Source organism: Acanthaster planci, linkage group LG05 (genome assembly GCF_054643075.1).
Source record: "Acanthaster planci isolate LZ-2023a linkage group LG05, COTS_SCS, whole genome shotgun sequence".
NCBI classification, from domain to species: domain Eukaryota; kingdom Metazoa; phylum Echinodermata; class Asteroidea; order Valvatida; family Acanthasteridae; genus Acanthaster; species Acanthaster planci.
This window is the reverse complement of record NC_141781.1, coordinates 9848199-9861903: the sequence shown is the minus strand read 5'-3', so window position 1 is coordinate 9861903 and position 13705 is coordinate 9848199. Positions and strand designations below refer to the sequence as shown.

The following is a 13705-nucleotide window of genomic DNA, read 5'->3' as shown; positions in this document are numbered from 1 at the left end:
GTAAACCGACAAACCATGCTCGATACCCATTCCTAGGTATATTCAAGCAAAATCGGTGACTGACATCTCCTTTCCTCTTCTTTTAGGGGGAGGGGTTCTTTCCTTTCTCTTTTCTTGTCTTTTCCCCTTATTATTTTTTCCAGTATGTGGGGGCAGCGCCCCTCGCCTGTGATACTCATGCCCCTTCTAAGTTGTGGTGTTAGGACCCTGCTGATGTTCCATAGCCAAACTATCAAGCTTGGTGGGCTTCATTTCTCCGAAAATATTCTTTAAAATACTTTGCCAGGGTTTCCTTTGCTTCAGGAAGCGACATTGCAAGTGAACATGGAAGATAAAAAGAAAAAAATAAAAGATGAAAGCCTACAAAGTACATTGAAAGAGGTGACATTTTGTTGGCCAGATTGGGAAGTTCACTTTGAACCAGTAAAAAATCAGTGATGTAATTTTTAACAGCGGATCACCTTCATGTGTGCAACGCAGGTATCCTGTAACGTTTCCGGCATTCCGCAAAATCATAGTGTTCCGGTTGGGTTTACGTAGCTCCCGTTTAATTTCTTTACCATATGCTTTTTCCTGTGCATAAAGCTAGGCATAAAAAGCCCGAAACGGGTTGCTGTTTGAACCTCACATCAGCAGCTCTGGTATTTGCGTACGTCAGTGCTCCTTACTGCTTGGTTATCGGTTGGAAAGATCGGGTACATCTTTTAAACAACACTGCGAACACAAAGCGTGTAGTCATCCATTATGACGCCTTCCCAGCGTATAACTGTACTTCTTCTCGTTACGGTGTTAGGTGAGTGAGATTTTGAATTTAATGTCCTTCTTCATGTCAACCTCATTCTCAACATTGTCTCGCTATAGCTTATCTGTTAATTTGCGGGAAAAGTTCAGAAAAATCTTTACACAAACAAACCGTTTTTTTAAAAACATTTTCATGAAATAAACGTAACACTCATGAATGCGATCATTTCTCTTCAGAGAATAAAGGACAGTTTTGTTTCCTTTATTATAAAAAGGGAGAAGAAATTCCTCTGCTTCTTCTTACTGAGACACAAATCAAATCCCCAGTAAATCTATTTTGTCACTATGTTGTATTTTCATTTTTTCTTGTTTGGCTTTATTTTTTTGGTATTTTCATTTCTGGTGGCATTGCATTCTGCTTAGATATCAAATTAAATGACATAATATCAGACTCTTGTGCACTTTTCCCCAAGCTTCAAAATTCTAGTTTTGTTTTCCATGTTTGTTTTGACCTTTTTTATGATTTATTGGTACACTTATCCTGATATCTTCCAAAGCTCTGGTGATGCCTCTGAGGTCGGAATCCAGGCCCTTGCGCGACCAGCGCCCCGTCAGACATACCAGCAATCGCGTCAGACGGGACGACGACTCAGACTCTGGCCAAGCCCTCCTGGACGACAGCTCCGAGGAGTGCAACAACAGCGGAGATGACGACGACAGCGATGAGCGGCCCTGTGTGACGCAACCCCCGCCTACGACACTAACAACGCCTCGAGGTGCTTCCACCGACATGCAAACGACTGCCCAAGCCACGACTACCTCCCAAACAGATCGGTTGACTACGCCCCCAACAGAAGACATGACCACTGCTGAAGTAACTGGGCGGTTTACCACTATTACTACAACTAGACGAGGCGATATATAGCTGCCAAATCAGGAGCTGAACAAGTTTTTAGATGGACTTGAACCAAACCAGACACACTTTATGAGTGACTCTACTTTTACATCAAGAATTAAAAGAGCAAATCAGGAGGGAATACTGACAGCATAAGCTCACAAAAGGGCCACAATAATATCCCCCTATAAAGACGTTGCACGAGCAAAACTAACCGGACCGGCTCCTAGAAGATTCCATTAGAACAATACAGTAGTTCTGAGTAGTATAGTAAATTTGAATATGCATACAATGTTCGATTTTTTTTCAGGGCAAAATTTTCGAATGATGTGGATTTGGCGACTCAAATTTCTCGTCACTAATCCGTCCTTTATTAATGCTGTAAACTATTATCAGTCCGCGTAGGCCTACATGTGTGTTACCGTGTCTTGCGATGGACTCGCGATGAATTTGTTTCTGCCTGACTGAAATGTGTAATGCCATTTCTGTAGTTACGATTTATTTGTTGTGATAATTTAATAAATAAAATATTGGTATTCCAAACCCGAGTCTTCATCAGCAGCATTTTTGAAGGTGGTATCTGCTATGTTAAGTACTTTCTCTCTTACTATTATAGCGTCGTCTCTTTCCATCTATTGATGGAAAAGAATAACTTTCATAATGCTTTTCGTGAAGAAAATATTTTATTAAAAATGATGGGGAAATCTTAGAATAAAAACCTTCATCCCAAAAAAATAGTTTCAATATATTGTAAAACTAGCACGGAAATATATTTCCAACTGCTTTACAAGCCTCCATTAATTATTGGACCTCTTCCGTATGAAACAAATTTGTTCAGTTTGTTGGGAATATTATTCACTTTTTTTCCACAATGCAGAGGAAGACAAAGATTACGACGGCCACCCATGGCCGTATGACGCACACAGCAACACTTGTGCAGGTTTCATGGAGTCAACCCACCCTACACGGGACCAACAATGTCGTCCCGGTCATCCGGCCAGGATCCCACCGATCCTGATTATTTCTCGTGGAACATTCGGGGAAATTCCCGTACCAACCCATAAAAATCTCACAGAATGACGTTTACTGCTCCGGCAGGAAATGAGAGCATTAACCGCCCCATGGGTAGAGTCCATTACTTCAAGCCCCATTGGAAAAAGTGTAAAATCAGCACTGTTCAGGGCCCAATAACATGCATGCCAACATCCCTGAGATTTCAGAAACACAAATGAAATTATTGTCTGGTCCCTAATCTTTCAATTTCTTTTCAATTTTGTTATGGGTTAACCAATTACATTTTTAATCATTCCCACAAAACAAATCACCCCCGAAAAATGATTTTCCGAAGTCTGATTGTAGCCATTTTCAAGTGGCAACCCTCAGCTTTCTCTGGCACTTAAGACTATTTTTCAACGGTATTTTTCAGTCATTCTGCTCTAAAGTCATATGGAAAAAAAGCCCAGGGAGTTGATCCTGGCAACGATTTACACAATCTCACCTTTAGGGGGGGCCAAACAATCTCCTTTTTCAAAACATACTGTGGGGGCACTTTTGATGCTAATGAGCCGGCCAGAAAGTCTCACTCTAATTAGTGGTCTGCATCCCCATGCACCCCTCCTCCTCCCTTAATTCCTAAGCCCCGCCCCTTGGCGTAATCCATTTGTTTCGTTGGATCCGGCATCATATCGAAACTGAAAGACTCGAGGGAGTTTCGCTCGGGAACTGTAAATTAAAGCTGATATCGCTTGCTTAGCATATACCGAGGACTCCAGTTCGGAGGATGTGGTTAATGAGAAATAAAATTAGAGGATTCCACAGCTGCAGCGGGGTTATAATCTTTAATGGCGATATTGTTTGTTAGATTTTACAATACATCTGAATGAGCTTTGCGGAGAGGGGGGTTTCTGCCGCATTCAACTGTTTAGGGGAAGAAAGGCCTACGAAGCTAGACATTAACTAAAAAGTTAATAAGAGTGAGTTATTAATAAAACCAATCAAAAAGAGTTAAAACCACTCTAAAGATAGTAAAAACCCAGTCTTGCAGTCGAGACCATCACAACACCAGACACAAAACCATGCACAAGACCAGACATGAGTTATAGAGTGAACAATGACAAAGGAGTGCTTTTGTTGCAGTTCATTTGAAAAGCTTGTGACTTGAATTCAGACGAGAGGTGCAGTGTTGGTCTTGTGACACTGTAAAAACTACTCTAAAAAGGGTGAAAACCACTCCAAAAGAGTGAAATTTCCACTCTGCCAAGGAGCCATAAAACAACTCGAAAAATAGTTGTCCTTTGTAATTATGGCTCCTCTTTTAGAGTGATTTTCTTTTGCCTTCAGAAGGTAGCCTGTATAAATTTCAGTGGGGGCACCTGGGGAGCACTGCCCCCCTCCCCCGTTTTTGAGCCATCGGTATTTGATTCTCCCCGCAATTTTGCTAGTCAGCAGTTTTGTCAAAGTATATAATTACAGTGTCATTATTTCTATTTTTGATTTGCCCCTTTCCCCTCCCTGGAATATAAGGGACACTATTAACTTGCATGTCTTGAAACGCGTCTACTAATATCTCGCCCAAGATTGGTTAGCCAAGAATATATTGCGCTTAACGGTTTTAGGCTTGAGATAGAGACTAGACCCTGATCTGTGACTGAACCAGACCGTGCATAACACAAAATTCGGCTTTAGTGGTTTCCCTTACCGCAACATTACGGGGCATCCTTGGTTTCGATTTACGCTGCATTTCCGACGCTTTTGAATCCACACCATTTCTACAGACTTCAGTCTAAATTGATGTAAAAAGAAACCTTCAAAACGTTCCCGCTGGAAAAAAAAAGCGGGAATAAGACGCAAAACACCTTCTCCTAAGTGTTTCAAGGATTTTTTTCAGTTGTGTTGTTGTTTTCAAAAGTAAACCGACAAACCATGCTCGATACCCAAAAGTAAACCGACAAACCATGCTCGATACCCATTCCTAGGTATATTCAAGCAAAATCGGTGACTGACATCTCCTTTCCTCTTCTTTTAGGGGGAGGGGTTCTTTCCTTTCTCTTTTCTTGTCTTTTCCCCTTATTATTTTTTTCCAGTATGTGGGGGCAGCGCCCCTCCCCTGTGATACTCATGCCCCTTCTAAGTTGTGGTGTTAGGACCCTGCTGATGTTCCATAGCCAAACCATCAAGCTTGGTGGGCTTCATTTCTCCGAAAATATTCTTTAAAATACTTTGCCAGAGTTTCCTTTGCTTCAGGGAGCGACATTGCAAGTGAACATGGAAGATAAAAAGAAAAAAATAAAAGATGAAAGCCTACAAAGTACATTGACAGAGGTGACATTTTGTTGGCCAGATTGGGAAGTTCACTTTGAACCAGTAAAAAATCAGTGATGTAATTTTTAACAGCGGATCACCTTCATGTGTGCAACGCAGGTATCCTGTAACGTTTCCGGCATTCCGCAAAATCATAGTGTTCCGGTTGGGTTTACGTAGCTCCCGTTTAATTTCTTTACCATATGCTTTTTCCTGTGCATAAAGCTAGGCATAAAAAGCCCGAAACGGGTTGCTGTTTGAACCTCACATCAGCAGCTCTGGTATTTGCGTACGTCAGTGCTCCTTACTGCTTGGTTATCGGTTGGAAAGATCGGGTACATCTTTTAAACAACACTGCGAACACAAAGCGTGTAGTCATCCATTATGACGCCTTCCCAGCGTATAACTGTACTTCTTCTCGTTACGGTGTTAGGTGAGTGAGATTTTGAATTTAATGTCCTTCTTCATGTCAACCTCATTCTCAACATTGTCTCGCTATAGCTTATCTGTTAATTTGCGGGAAAAGTTCAGAAAAATCTTTACACAAACAAACCGTTTTTTTAAAAACATTTTCATGAAATAAACGTAACACTCATGAATGCGATCATTTCTCTTCAGAGAATAAAGGACAGTTTTGTTTCCTTTATTATAAAAAGGGAGAAGAAATTCCTCTGCTTCTTCTTACTGAGACACAAATCAAATCCCCAGTAAATCTATTTTGTCACTATGTTGTATTTTCATTTTTTCTTGTTTGGCTTTATTTTTTTGGTATTTTCATTTCTGGTGGCATTGCATTCTGCTTAGATATCAAATTAAATGACATAATATCAGACTCTTGTGCACTTTTCCCCAAGCTTCAAAATTCTAGTTTTGTTTTCCATGTTTGTTTTGACCTTTTTTATGATTTATTGGTACACTTATCCTGATATCTTCCAAAGCTCTGGTGATGCCTCTGAGGTCGGAATCCAGGCCCTTGCGCGACCAGCGCCCCGTCAGACATACCAGCAATCGCGTCAGACGGGACGACGACTCAGACTCTGGCCAAGCCCTCCTGGACGACAGCTCCGAGGAGTGCAACAACAGCGGAGATGACGACGACAGCGATGAGCGGCCCTGTGTGACGCAACCCCCGCCTACGACACTAACAACGCCTCGAGGTGCTTCCACCGACATGCAAACGACTGCCCAAGCCACGACTACCTCCCAAACAGATCGGTTGACTACGCCCCCAACAGAAGACATGACCACTGCTGAAGTAACTGGGCGGTTTACCACTATTACTACAACTAGACGAGGCGATATATAGCTGCCAAATCAGGAGCTGAACAAGTTTTTAGATGGACTTGAACCAAACCAGACACACTTTATGAGTGACTCTACTTTTACATCAAGAATTAAAAGAGCAAATCAGGAGGGAATACTGACAGCATAAGCTCACAAAAGGGCCACAATAATATCCCCCTATAAAGACGTTGCACGAGCAAAACTAACCGGACCGGCTCCTAGAAGATTCCATTAGAACAATACAGTAGTTCTGAGTAGTATAGTAAATTTGAATATGCATACAATGTTCGATTTTTTTTCAGGGCAAAATTTTCGAATGATGTGGATTTGGCGACTCAAATTTCTCGTCACTAATCCGTCCTTTATTAATGCTGTAAACTATTATCAGTCCGCGTAGGCCTACATGTGTGTTACCGTGTCTTGCGATGGACTCGCGATGAATTTGTTTCTGCCTGACTGAAATGTGTAATGCCATTTCTGTAGTTACGATTTATTTGTTGTGATAATTTAATAAATAAAATATTGGTATTCCAAACCCGAGTCTTCATCAGCAGCATTTTTGAAGGTGGTATCTGCTATGTTAAGTACTTTCTCTCTTACTATTATAGCGTCGTCTCTTTCCATCTATTGATGGAAAAGAATAACTTTCATAATGCTTTTCGTGAAGAAAATATTTTATTAAAAATGATGGGGAAATCTTAGAATAAAAACCTTCATCCCAAAAAAATAGTTTCAATATATTGTAAAACTAGCACGGAAATATATTTCCAACTGCTTTACAAGCCTCCATTAATTATTGGACCTCTTCCGTATGAAACAAATTTGTTCAGTTTGTTGGGAATATTATTCACTTTTTTTCCACAATGCAGAGGAAGACAAAGATTACGACGGCCACCCATGGCCGTATGACGCACACAGCAACACTTGTGCAGGTTTCATGGAGTCAACCCACCCTACACGGGACCAACAATGTCGTCCCGGTCATCCGGCCAGGATCCCACCGATCCTGATTATTTCTCGTGGAACATTCGGGGAAATTCCCGTACCAACCCATAAAAATCTCACAGAATGACGTTTACTGCTCCGGGAGGAAATGAGAGCATTAACCGCCCCATGGGTAGAGTCCATTACTTCAAGCCCCATTGGAAAAAGTGTAAAATCAGCACTGTTCAGGGCCCAATAACATGCATGCCAACATCCCTGAGATTTCAGAAACACAAATGAAATTATTGTCTGGTCCCTAATCTTTCAATTTCTTTTCAATTTTGTTATGGGTTAACCAATTACATTTTTAATCATTCCCACAAAACAAATCACCCCCGAAAAATGATTTTCCGAAGTCTGATTGTAGCCATTTTCAAGTGGCAACCCTCAGCTTTCTCTGGCACTTAAGACTATTTTTCAACGGTATTTTTCAGTCATTCTGCTCTAAAGTCATATGGAAAAAAAGCCCAGGGAGTTGATCCTGGCAACGATTTACACAATCTCACCTTTAGGGGGGGCCAAACAATCTCCTTTTTCAAAACATACTGTGGGGGCACTTTTGATGCTAATGAGCCGGCCAGAAAGTCTCACTCTAATTAGTGGTCTGCATCCCCATGCACCCCTCCTCCTCCCTTAATTCCTAAGCCCCGCCCCTTGGCGTAATCCATTTGTTTCGTTGGATCCGGCATCATATCGAAACTGAAAGACTCGAGGGAGTTTCGCTCGGGAACTGTAAATTAAAGCTGATATCGCTTGCTTAGCATATACCGAGGACTCCAGTTCGGAGGATGTGGTTAATGAGAAATAAAATTAGAGGATTCCACAGCTGCAGCGGGGTTATAATCTTTAATGGCGATATTGTTTGTTAGATTTTACAATACATCTGAATGAGCTTTGCGGAGAGGGGGGTTTCTGCCGCATTCAACTGTTTAGGGGAAGAAAGGCCTACGAAGCTAGACATTAACTAAAGTTTTCGTTGGTCAAACAGTTGTGTGTTTCCTTCCCCTTCAATCGAAGTAAAAATATGCCTACTTCCCCTCATTCGTTTCGTTAGCTAGTCATGCCGTTGTTTTACTACGACAAATCTTGACGCCACTGCCCGCAGCTGACACAGTACATGAAAGTCTGGCAACTTAAAACTTTCGGGACTTTAGTGGGGGATCCCCCACGAAAACATGAACTTCTCAGAAAGATACTCGAAAGAAACAGGAAAGGGTCAAAGTATAGTTTGTAGTATCGGGACTTGAAATGGCGGAGAAACTACTCTGTTAACAAGATATGGCTCCTTCGGCCCAGTTTTGTACGTGGAATTGAGTTCGTATTTCGACCCCAGATGCGACTGCTGTGGCGCGCGGTCGTTAACAGCCAATCACGACCCCGATGTATTCTGCGTCCCGAGAAGCAGCCAGGAGACAGACTACTTATCCGTCCTTAACCACCGAAACGGTTGATGGGAAGTGTCGAGTTGGCATCAAGTCTATGCGCCCGACAAAGGGGCCAGCTCCGTAATACTCAGCATAGGCTTTCGAGGATAGTTTGAAGACATTCGATTCGAGATATTAGCCGAAGCGACTGCGTCTTGTTTATTTCAAGATGGCGGCAAAGTTATCAGTCAGTTTGCTTTGCTTCGCCGTGATAGGTAAGTGGCTTCAACCCTTGCAAAAGTGTTAATTATTAATGAAAAGTGTGTAGGTGGTACTTTTACCTCTTACAAAAAGATCCAAAGAGATCGGCAACAAAGGTGAACTGTTTACTTTGTTTTGAATGCGATGGCTTTCTGAACTTGTTTAGCATCTCTTGATATTTAGAAAGCGACATTTAAAAAGAAATTTGACGTGCGAGAATTCATGTGCATGTGATTTGTTACTTTTGGAATTTCCATTTGTTAAAAGTCATGACTCCTTGTAACGCTGTCTCATTATAAAGCCAAAATCGAGGACAGGATGAATAAAGCACAAAATTAAGGGAAACATCCCAAATCTTAATGAGTGCTGGTCTTGAAGTTTGTGCTGTTGTGACATGAAGCTGCACAAAGAGATAAAAGACCGATTTTTGTCAGACGCTTGGGGAAAATAATCGAAAGATTCTAAGATTCTGTGAACGCTGGATATCCTATAACATGGAATAAGGTTGGAGTGGGGCTGTGGATTGGGATTAGGTTGGGTGGAGAAAGGACACAATTGTGACACTAGGTAGCACCTTTTGTGGTAGAACTTCAACAAATTATCTATGACGTTTGCATAGAATTCCCGTTTTAGGTCAATTCCGGGCTGTTTGCACAATTATTTAATTGATTTTATTTCTGTGCTTTATGTTTGTGGGAGGGGCTTGTTGAAACATCTTTCCGTATTGTTTTCTTAACTATTATCGGATCAGGGATTTATCATACTCAGAAGCTAACTTTGTTATTCCTCTTACAAGCTCCGGGCATTGTATCCTGTTCAAAACATTTTCGCATCGATTTAAGAGATTAACTCCCGTCGTCTCTCTTAAGTAGCAATTACGGTCCAGCCACCTGTGGTTGACTCACTACCCTTCAGCCTGGACAACGAACATCCCAACGCGAGGCGCGTCTACGGAGCTGTCAGCCTGGAAGACGACAGCTCCGAGGTCGTGGTCCAGACTTTCGGATGGGCTCAGGGAGGGGCGGGATCAAGCTCGGAGGAGGAGGGAGGGCTCGGTAGCGTGGGGTCTAGTTCCAGTGTAGGCGGCAGTGCAGGGGGCGGTCCTCCGGGCCCACCGGTGGTTGATCCCAACCCCGGACAGGGGACCGATCTCACTCCTGGTCCGGACACTCCGGGTGGGGGTGGTGGTCCCGAGACAGAAGCCCCAAGTCCTCCTCCGTCACCTCAGTCCGCCACGATGCCCCCCGTGTTGCCCCCCACGACACCCCGGCGAGGCGACGGGGGCTTCGGTGGGTCCATCCCGAGGCGGGCCGGAGAGCAGCCAGACAATGCCGGCCGTCGGCTGATCCCCAATCCCGTGCGGCCCTTGCCGCCGCCAAAGATCAACAACAACATTGCGGCCATGTCAGAGGACAAGGAGAAACCCATCCTCCGGAACCGACTTGGTGTGCCACTGGGGGCGCTCCTGACAGTGGTCGTGATTGGAGGAATAGTCGTAGTTCTGGCAGTGGGAGGCGTGGCTTATTTCGTGTCAACCAGAGTAAGGATCTCTTGAGAAGCTGGTAGAATGAGAACAATCATAACAATTTTGGACTGGTGACATCGACTTGGAAAAATAATGATATGAAGTTGGTGGATGAATGAAAAAAAAGTTGGTGGATGTTGTTGACCAAAAGCAGACCTATACTATCCGGGGACTTAGGCCTGCCCTTTCCATTTGAAGTCTATCCACATGAAATTTAATTATCCAATAATAAGTCCGCCTTTTGTAATCAATTTATTTGACAATTCCCATTTTACTAACTTTTTTTAAGGGAATCTTTTGAATTTATGTCAATAAAAGTGTATAACTAACTCAAGTAAAAAAGTTCAAAAAATGTATAGTGTAAAAATGTTTAAATATTCATGTTTTCTGAATATAATCAGGTCTTTTGCTTCCATGTACATACTTAATTTAAGAGAAAGGCTTGTGTTTAGTAATTGGGTTATTATAATATGCTTGAGCATCATTTTTTAAACTTACCTGGTTTTGTGATGAATATATCACTAACTGGAAAAACATCCAAATTTCAAGATGTACGACAGTTCTTTTCGTTGTATGCCAGTTACAAGCATGTAAAATAAAGTAAATAAAAAAGTTTTTAAAAGATATACAGTGTAAACTTTGGCTTTTGTTGACAGAAGCAAAACTGGCAATGGCCGAGTTTGTAATTACATGTACCTGGGAACAGTAATTTCCGAATAATTTCGAAAGCTTCACTGGAAGGGCTGTTTACAATTGAGGTTGGTCTGTTAATTCGCAGTGTTAAGGGATGAACTAAAGATGTCCCAGATGCATCGCCCCAGTGTGCACGTTGTCCCGTGTACGAATATAAATAAATCCGAATTCGGCGTTGGGTGCAACGTTTCAAACGTGTGCCGAACCAGGATTTTATCTACTGCTATGGACTCTTTATCGATTTTTTTACAAAGAATAATTTACTCAAAGAGATATGTGCTGGATTTTTCTTTTCCTACATCGAATTTTTGGTGTAGTAATTCTTTCAAGAAATAGATTTCGACCATTTTAATAAAACTAATTTAACCGACTTTACTTTTGTTTATGTATGATGATGTGCTCTCCGCAGCGAGCAAAAGCTTGCCCCGAATCACGAGGTTAAGCAACAGTGTCTTTATGCAATGTTCACGTGAAATTAAAGACCTCAGTTCTCAGGCTTATTGTCAGGAACATTTTCGCCATGTGATCTGTTCTTCAAACTCTGAAATAGCAAATGTCATCAATGTCATGATTGCCATCAGCCGGCCCTGTGTCACATTCGCAGCACTGCGACATCATGAGGCTATTCTTGATTTTAGACAGACGGATATTGCGATCATACGTTATGAAATAAGTCAGTAAGGGCTGTCCCTGATCAATTTATGTGATGCAATTATTGCTCGTGTGAATGTTGCCCACGTTCCGTTGGTACTTAGCCTTAATTTTACTTATGCAGTATTTCAACATTAATCGGTTGCTCTCAAGCTTAAAACTGACTCGTGGCTAACTGATATACCGCAGCATGTGACCTCGTAATTTGGCCTCATCGGGACATTCATCATGACCCAAAATAAATCGCCTCGCAAGGTACATTATAGCAATGTTCAGCTAAAGCCTAGTGACCATGTACCACCCATAGTCACGACAGTTTGAAGAGACTAATATGAAGTTTTGGACGGGCGTACAGTACTCCACAAGACAAGTGTAGAAATGTAGGCCCAAATTAATCTTACTTTCAACTAGTTACAGTAATTATTGTAGAATAATATCACCGATGTGTCATGTCGTATTCTGCCTAACCTATTTACTCTAAAATCAGTATCTCTGTTAAAACTGGTCACTCGAGGTGTACTGAACAAAAAGCGGACAAAAAAGGCGCAGGTGCCATGCAAAAAGATTTTTATCATTTTAGAAATCCCTAGAAGTTAAGACTCAGTCTGGGATTGCTGAACTTTTTCTTGGACAGTGGGTACTCATACAGATCGGAAGGGTATGCCGTATAGACGGTCTTTCCACCATTGCATAGCGGAGACGTTGCGCCGAAACTTGACAATGGCTGGCGTGCGATTCACCATATTGTCTCAGTGTGGAGGGCGTTCCTTATATGCATCAACAGACTTCCTCAAAGCCGATTCCCAACATTTAAAGGTACTCAGAAGTTAGATTTTTTTCAATCTGGACATACTGTCGGATTCCACCTTTTGTCACAGTAACTTTCGTCAAGGTGGCCCAAAATGAAACGGTATTATTACGTCGCAGGGGAAATCACAAGAGGGCTCTCTTAAAATAACCGCAGGGGTCATTATTCTGCATTCCCTTTAATCAGTACTTATAAATAACCCAAAAATGACTAAGCGACGTCGAGGTTTTGGAAGGAAATTGGACTAATCCGGTTTCAATTGAAGCCCAGCTTTTATTTCAGGGGTACTCTGTATCATGCACACAGACTGGCTCAAGTCCTTTGTTAGTGTTAGACGGATAACAACAGGACCATTTCATATTGTGCTTTAGGGACGAGGACTAAACTAAGTTTACTTGGGTAATTAAAACGAATCAGTAACAATGATTTAAAAAACACCAGTTGCTGGGTAGGTTGAAAAGTACATGCATATGCTTAAAAATTGTCGTTCTAGAAATAGCGATGGAAACTTTAAAATTCAGAATAAATTAATGCATTTAAAAGCTTTGGAGATTAAAAAACATTTTTCATTTTTTTCAAAACATTTAAATCTGGATTGAGTGTGTCAAAAGGATCCAAGTGCAAAAGATAACTTATTTGACAATGGCTAAAAATTACACTGAGAACAGTACCGACCCTGGACTCTCTGCTTTATTTCTTTGGGTGAGTTCTCAAGAGGAAAATCGAGTATTAAGGGAAGGCAGCCCAATGACATATTAATTCGTGTTCTAGTCACACATTCTCGTCAGCTGACCAATTATACAATACGCAAGGCTTTTGAAGGAGTTTGCTGAACTTCAGAGCGGTGCAGTGGCTCTTGCTAGTCTGGCGTTTTGCCTACAGAGGGAGTCGTTTGCCAAACCATGCTAAAAGGTTTTCATCAGCTTCTGTCCGAAGAGATATCAGGAGAATAGGCCCTACATGCAAGCATGATTGTATGTAAACCATGTATTTTTGTAGTTTGTTCATTTATAGGTACTGTCTTTAAAGAAAGTTTCAAGACATGTCGATAAAACTCTTTTGAAAGGGAAACATCAAAACTCAAATACATGTATATATTTCTCTCCTGATCATTTTTGCAACCAGTAAACGTTTCACTATGGAATTCCATATCTGCCGTTGTGCGTCGCCCGTCGCAGTGGTATTTTTAACTTTGACCC

At 41.7% G+C, this 13705-nt stretch overlaps 3 protein-coding genes across 4 annotated transcripts; all 3 read left to right on the top strand.

The window, feature by feature from the left end:
* Window positions 1-600: 600 nt before the first annotated feature.
* Window positions 601-2179, top strand: LOC147799060 (uncharacterized). The gene is made up of 2 exons (XM_087137444.1): window positions 601-793; window positions 1299-2179. The coding sequence occupies exons 1-2, from the start codon at window positions 745-747 to the stop codon at window positions 1664-1666; spliced, it is 417 nt and encodes a 138-aa protein (XP_086993570.1). The 5' UTR covers window positions 601-744; the 3' UTR covers window positions 1667-2179.
* A 2997-nt stretch (window positions 2180-5176) lies between these two features.
* LOC110987109 (uncharacterized) lies at window positions 5177-6755 on the top strand. The gene is made up of 2 exons (XM_022249555.2): window positions 5177-5369; window positions 5875-6755. The coding sequence occupies exons 1-2, from the start codon at window positions 5321-5323 to the stop codon at window positions 6240-6242; spliced, it is 417 nt and encodes a 138-aa protein (XP_022105247.1). The 5' UTR covers window positions 5177-5320; the 3' UTR covers window positions 6243-6755.
* Window positions 6756-7315: 560 nt separating this feature from the next.
* LOC110987116 (uncharacterized) lies at window positions 7316-11750 on the top strand. Of its 2 annotated transcripts, none has more exons than XM_022249563.2 (2): window positions 7316-8843; window positions 9699-11750. In XM_022249563.2, the coding sequence occupies exons 1-2, from the start codon at window positions 8798-8800 to the stop codon at window positions 10382-10384; spliced, it is 732 nt and encodes a 243-aa protein (XP_022105255.1). In that variant the 5' UTR covers window positions 7316-8797; the 3' UTR covers window positions 10385-11750. The 2 variants fall into 2 exon arrangements, with proteins under 2 accessions (XP_022105255.1, XP_022105256.1); XM_022249564.2 differs by having other exon boundaries at window positions 9702-11745.
* Window positions 11751-13705: the final 1955 nt, after the last annotated feature.

What these genes read in the sequence shown, in the direction of transcription:
- LOC147799060 (XM_087137444.1), top strand. Translation starts at nt 745, where the DNA reads ATGACGCCTTCCCAGCGTATAACTGTACTTCTTCTCGTTACGGTGTTA. An exon ending in TCTTCTCGTTACGGTGTTAG is followed by an intron (nt 794 to 1,298) that starts GTGAGTGAGATT and finishes TATCTTCCAAAG; the next exon opens with CTCTGGTGATGCCTCTGAGG.
- LOC110987116 (XM_022249563.2), top strand. Translation starts at nt 8,798, where the DNA reads ATGGCGGCAAAGTTATCAGTCAGTTTGCTTTGCTTCGCCGTGATAG. An exon ending in GCTTTGCTTCGCCGTGATAG is followed by an intron (nt 8,844 to 9,698) that starts GTAAGTGGCTTC and finishes GTCTCTCTTAAG; the next exon opens with TAGCAATTACGGTCCAGCCA.
- LOC110987109 (XM_022249555.2), top strand. Translation starts at nt 5,321, where the DNA reads ATGACGCCTTCCCAGCGTATAACTGTACTTCTTCTCGTTACGGTGTTA. An exon ending in TCTTCTCGTTACGGTGTTAG is followed by an intron (nt 5,370 to 5,874) that starts GTGAGTGAGATT and finishes TATCTTCCAAAG; the next exon opens with CTCTGGTGATGCCTCTGAGG.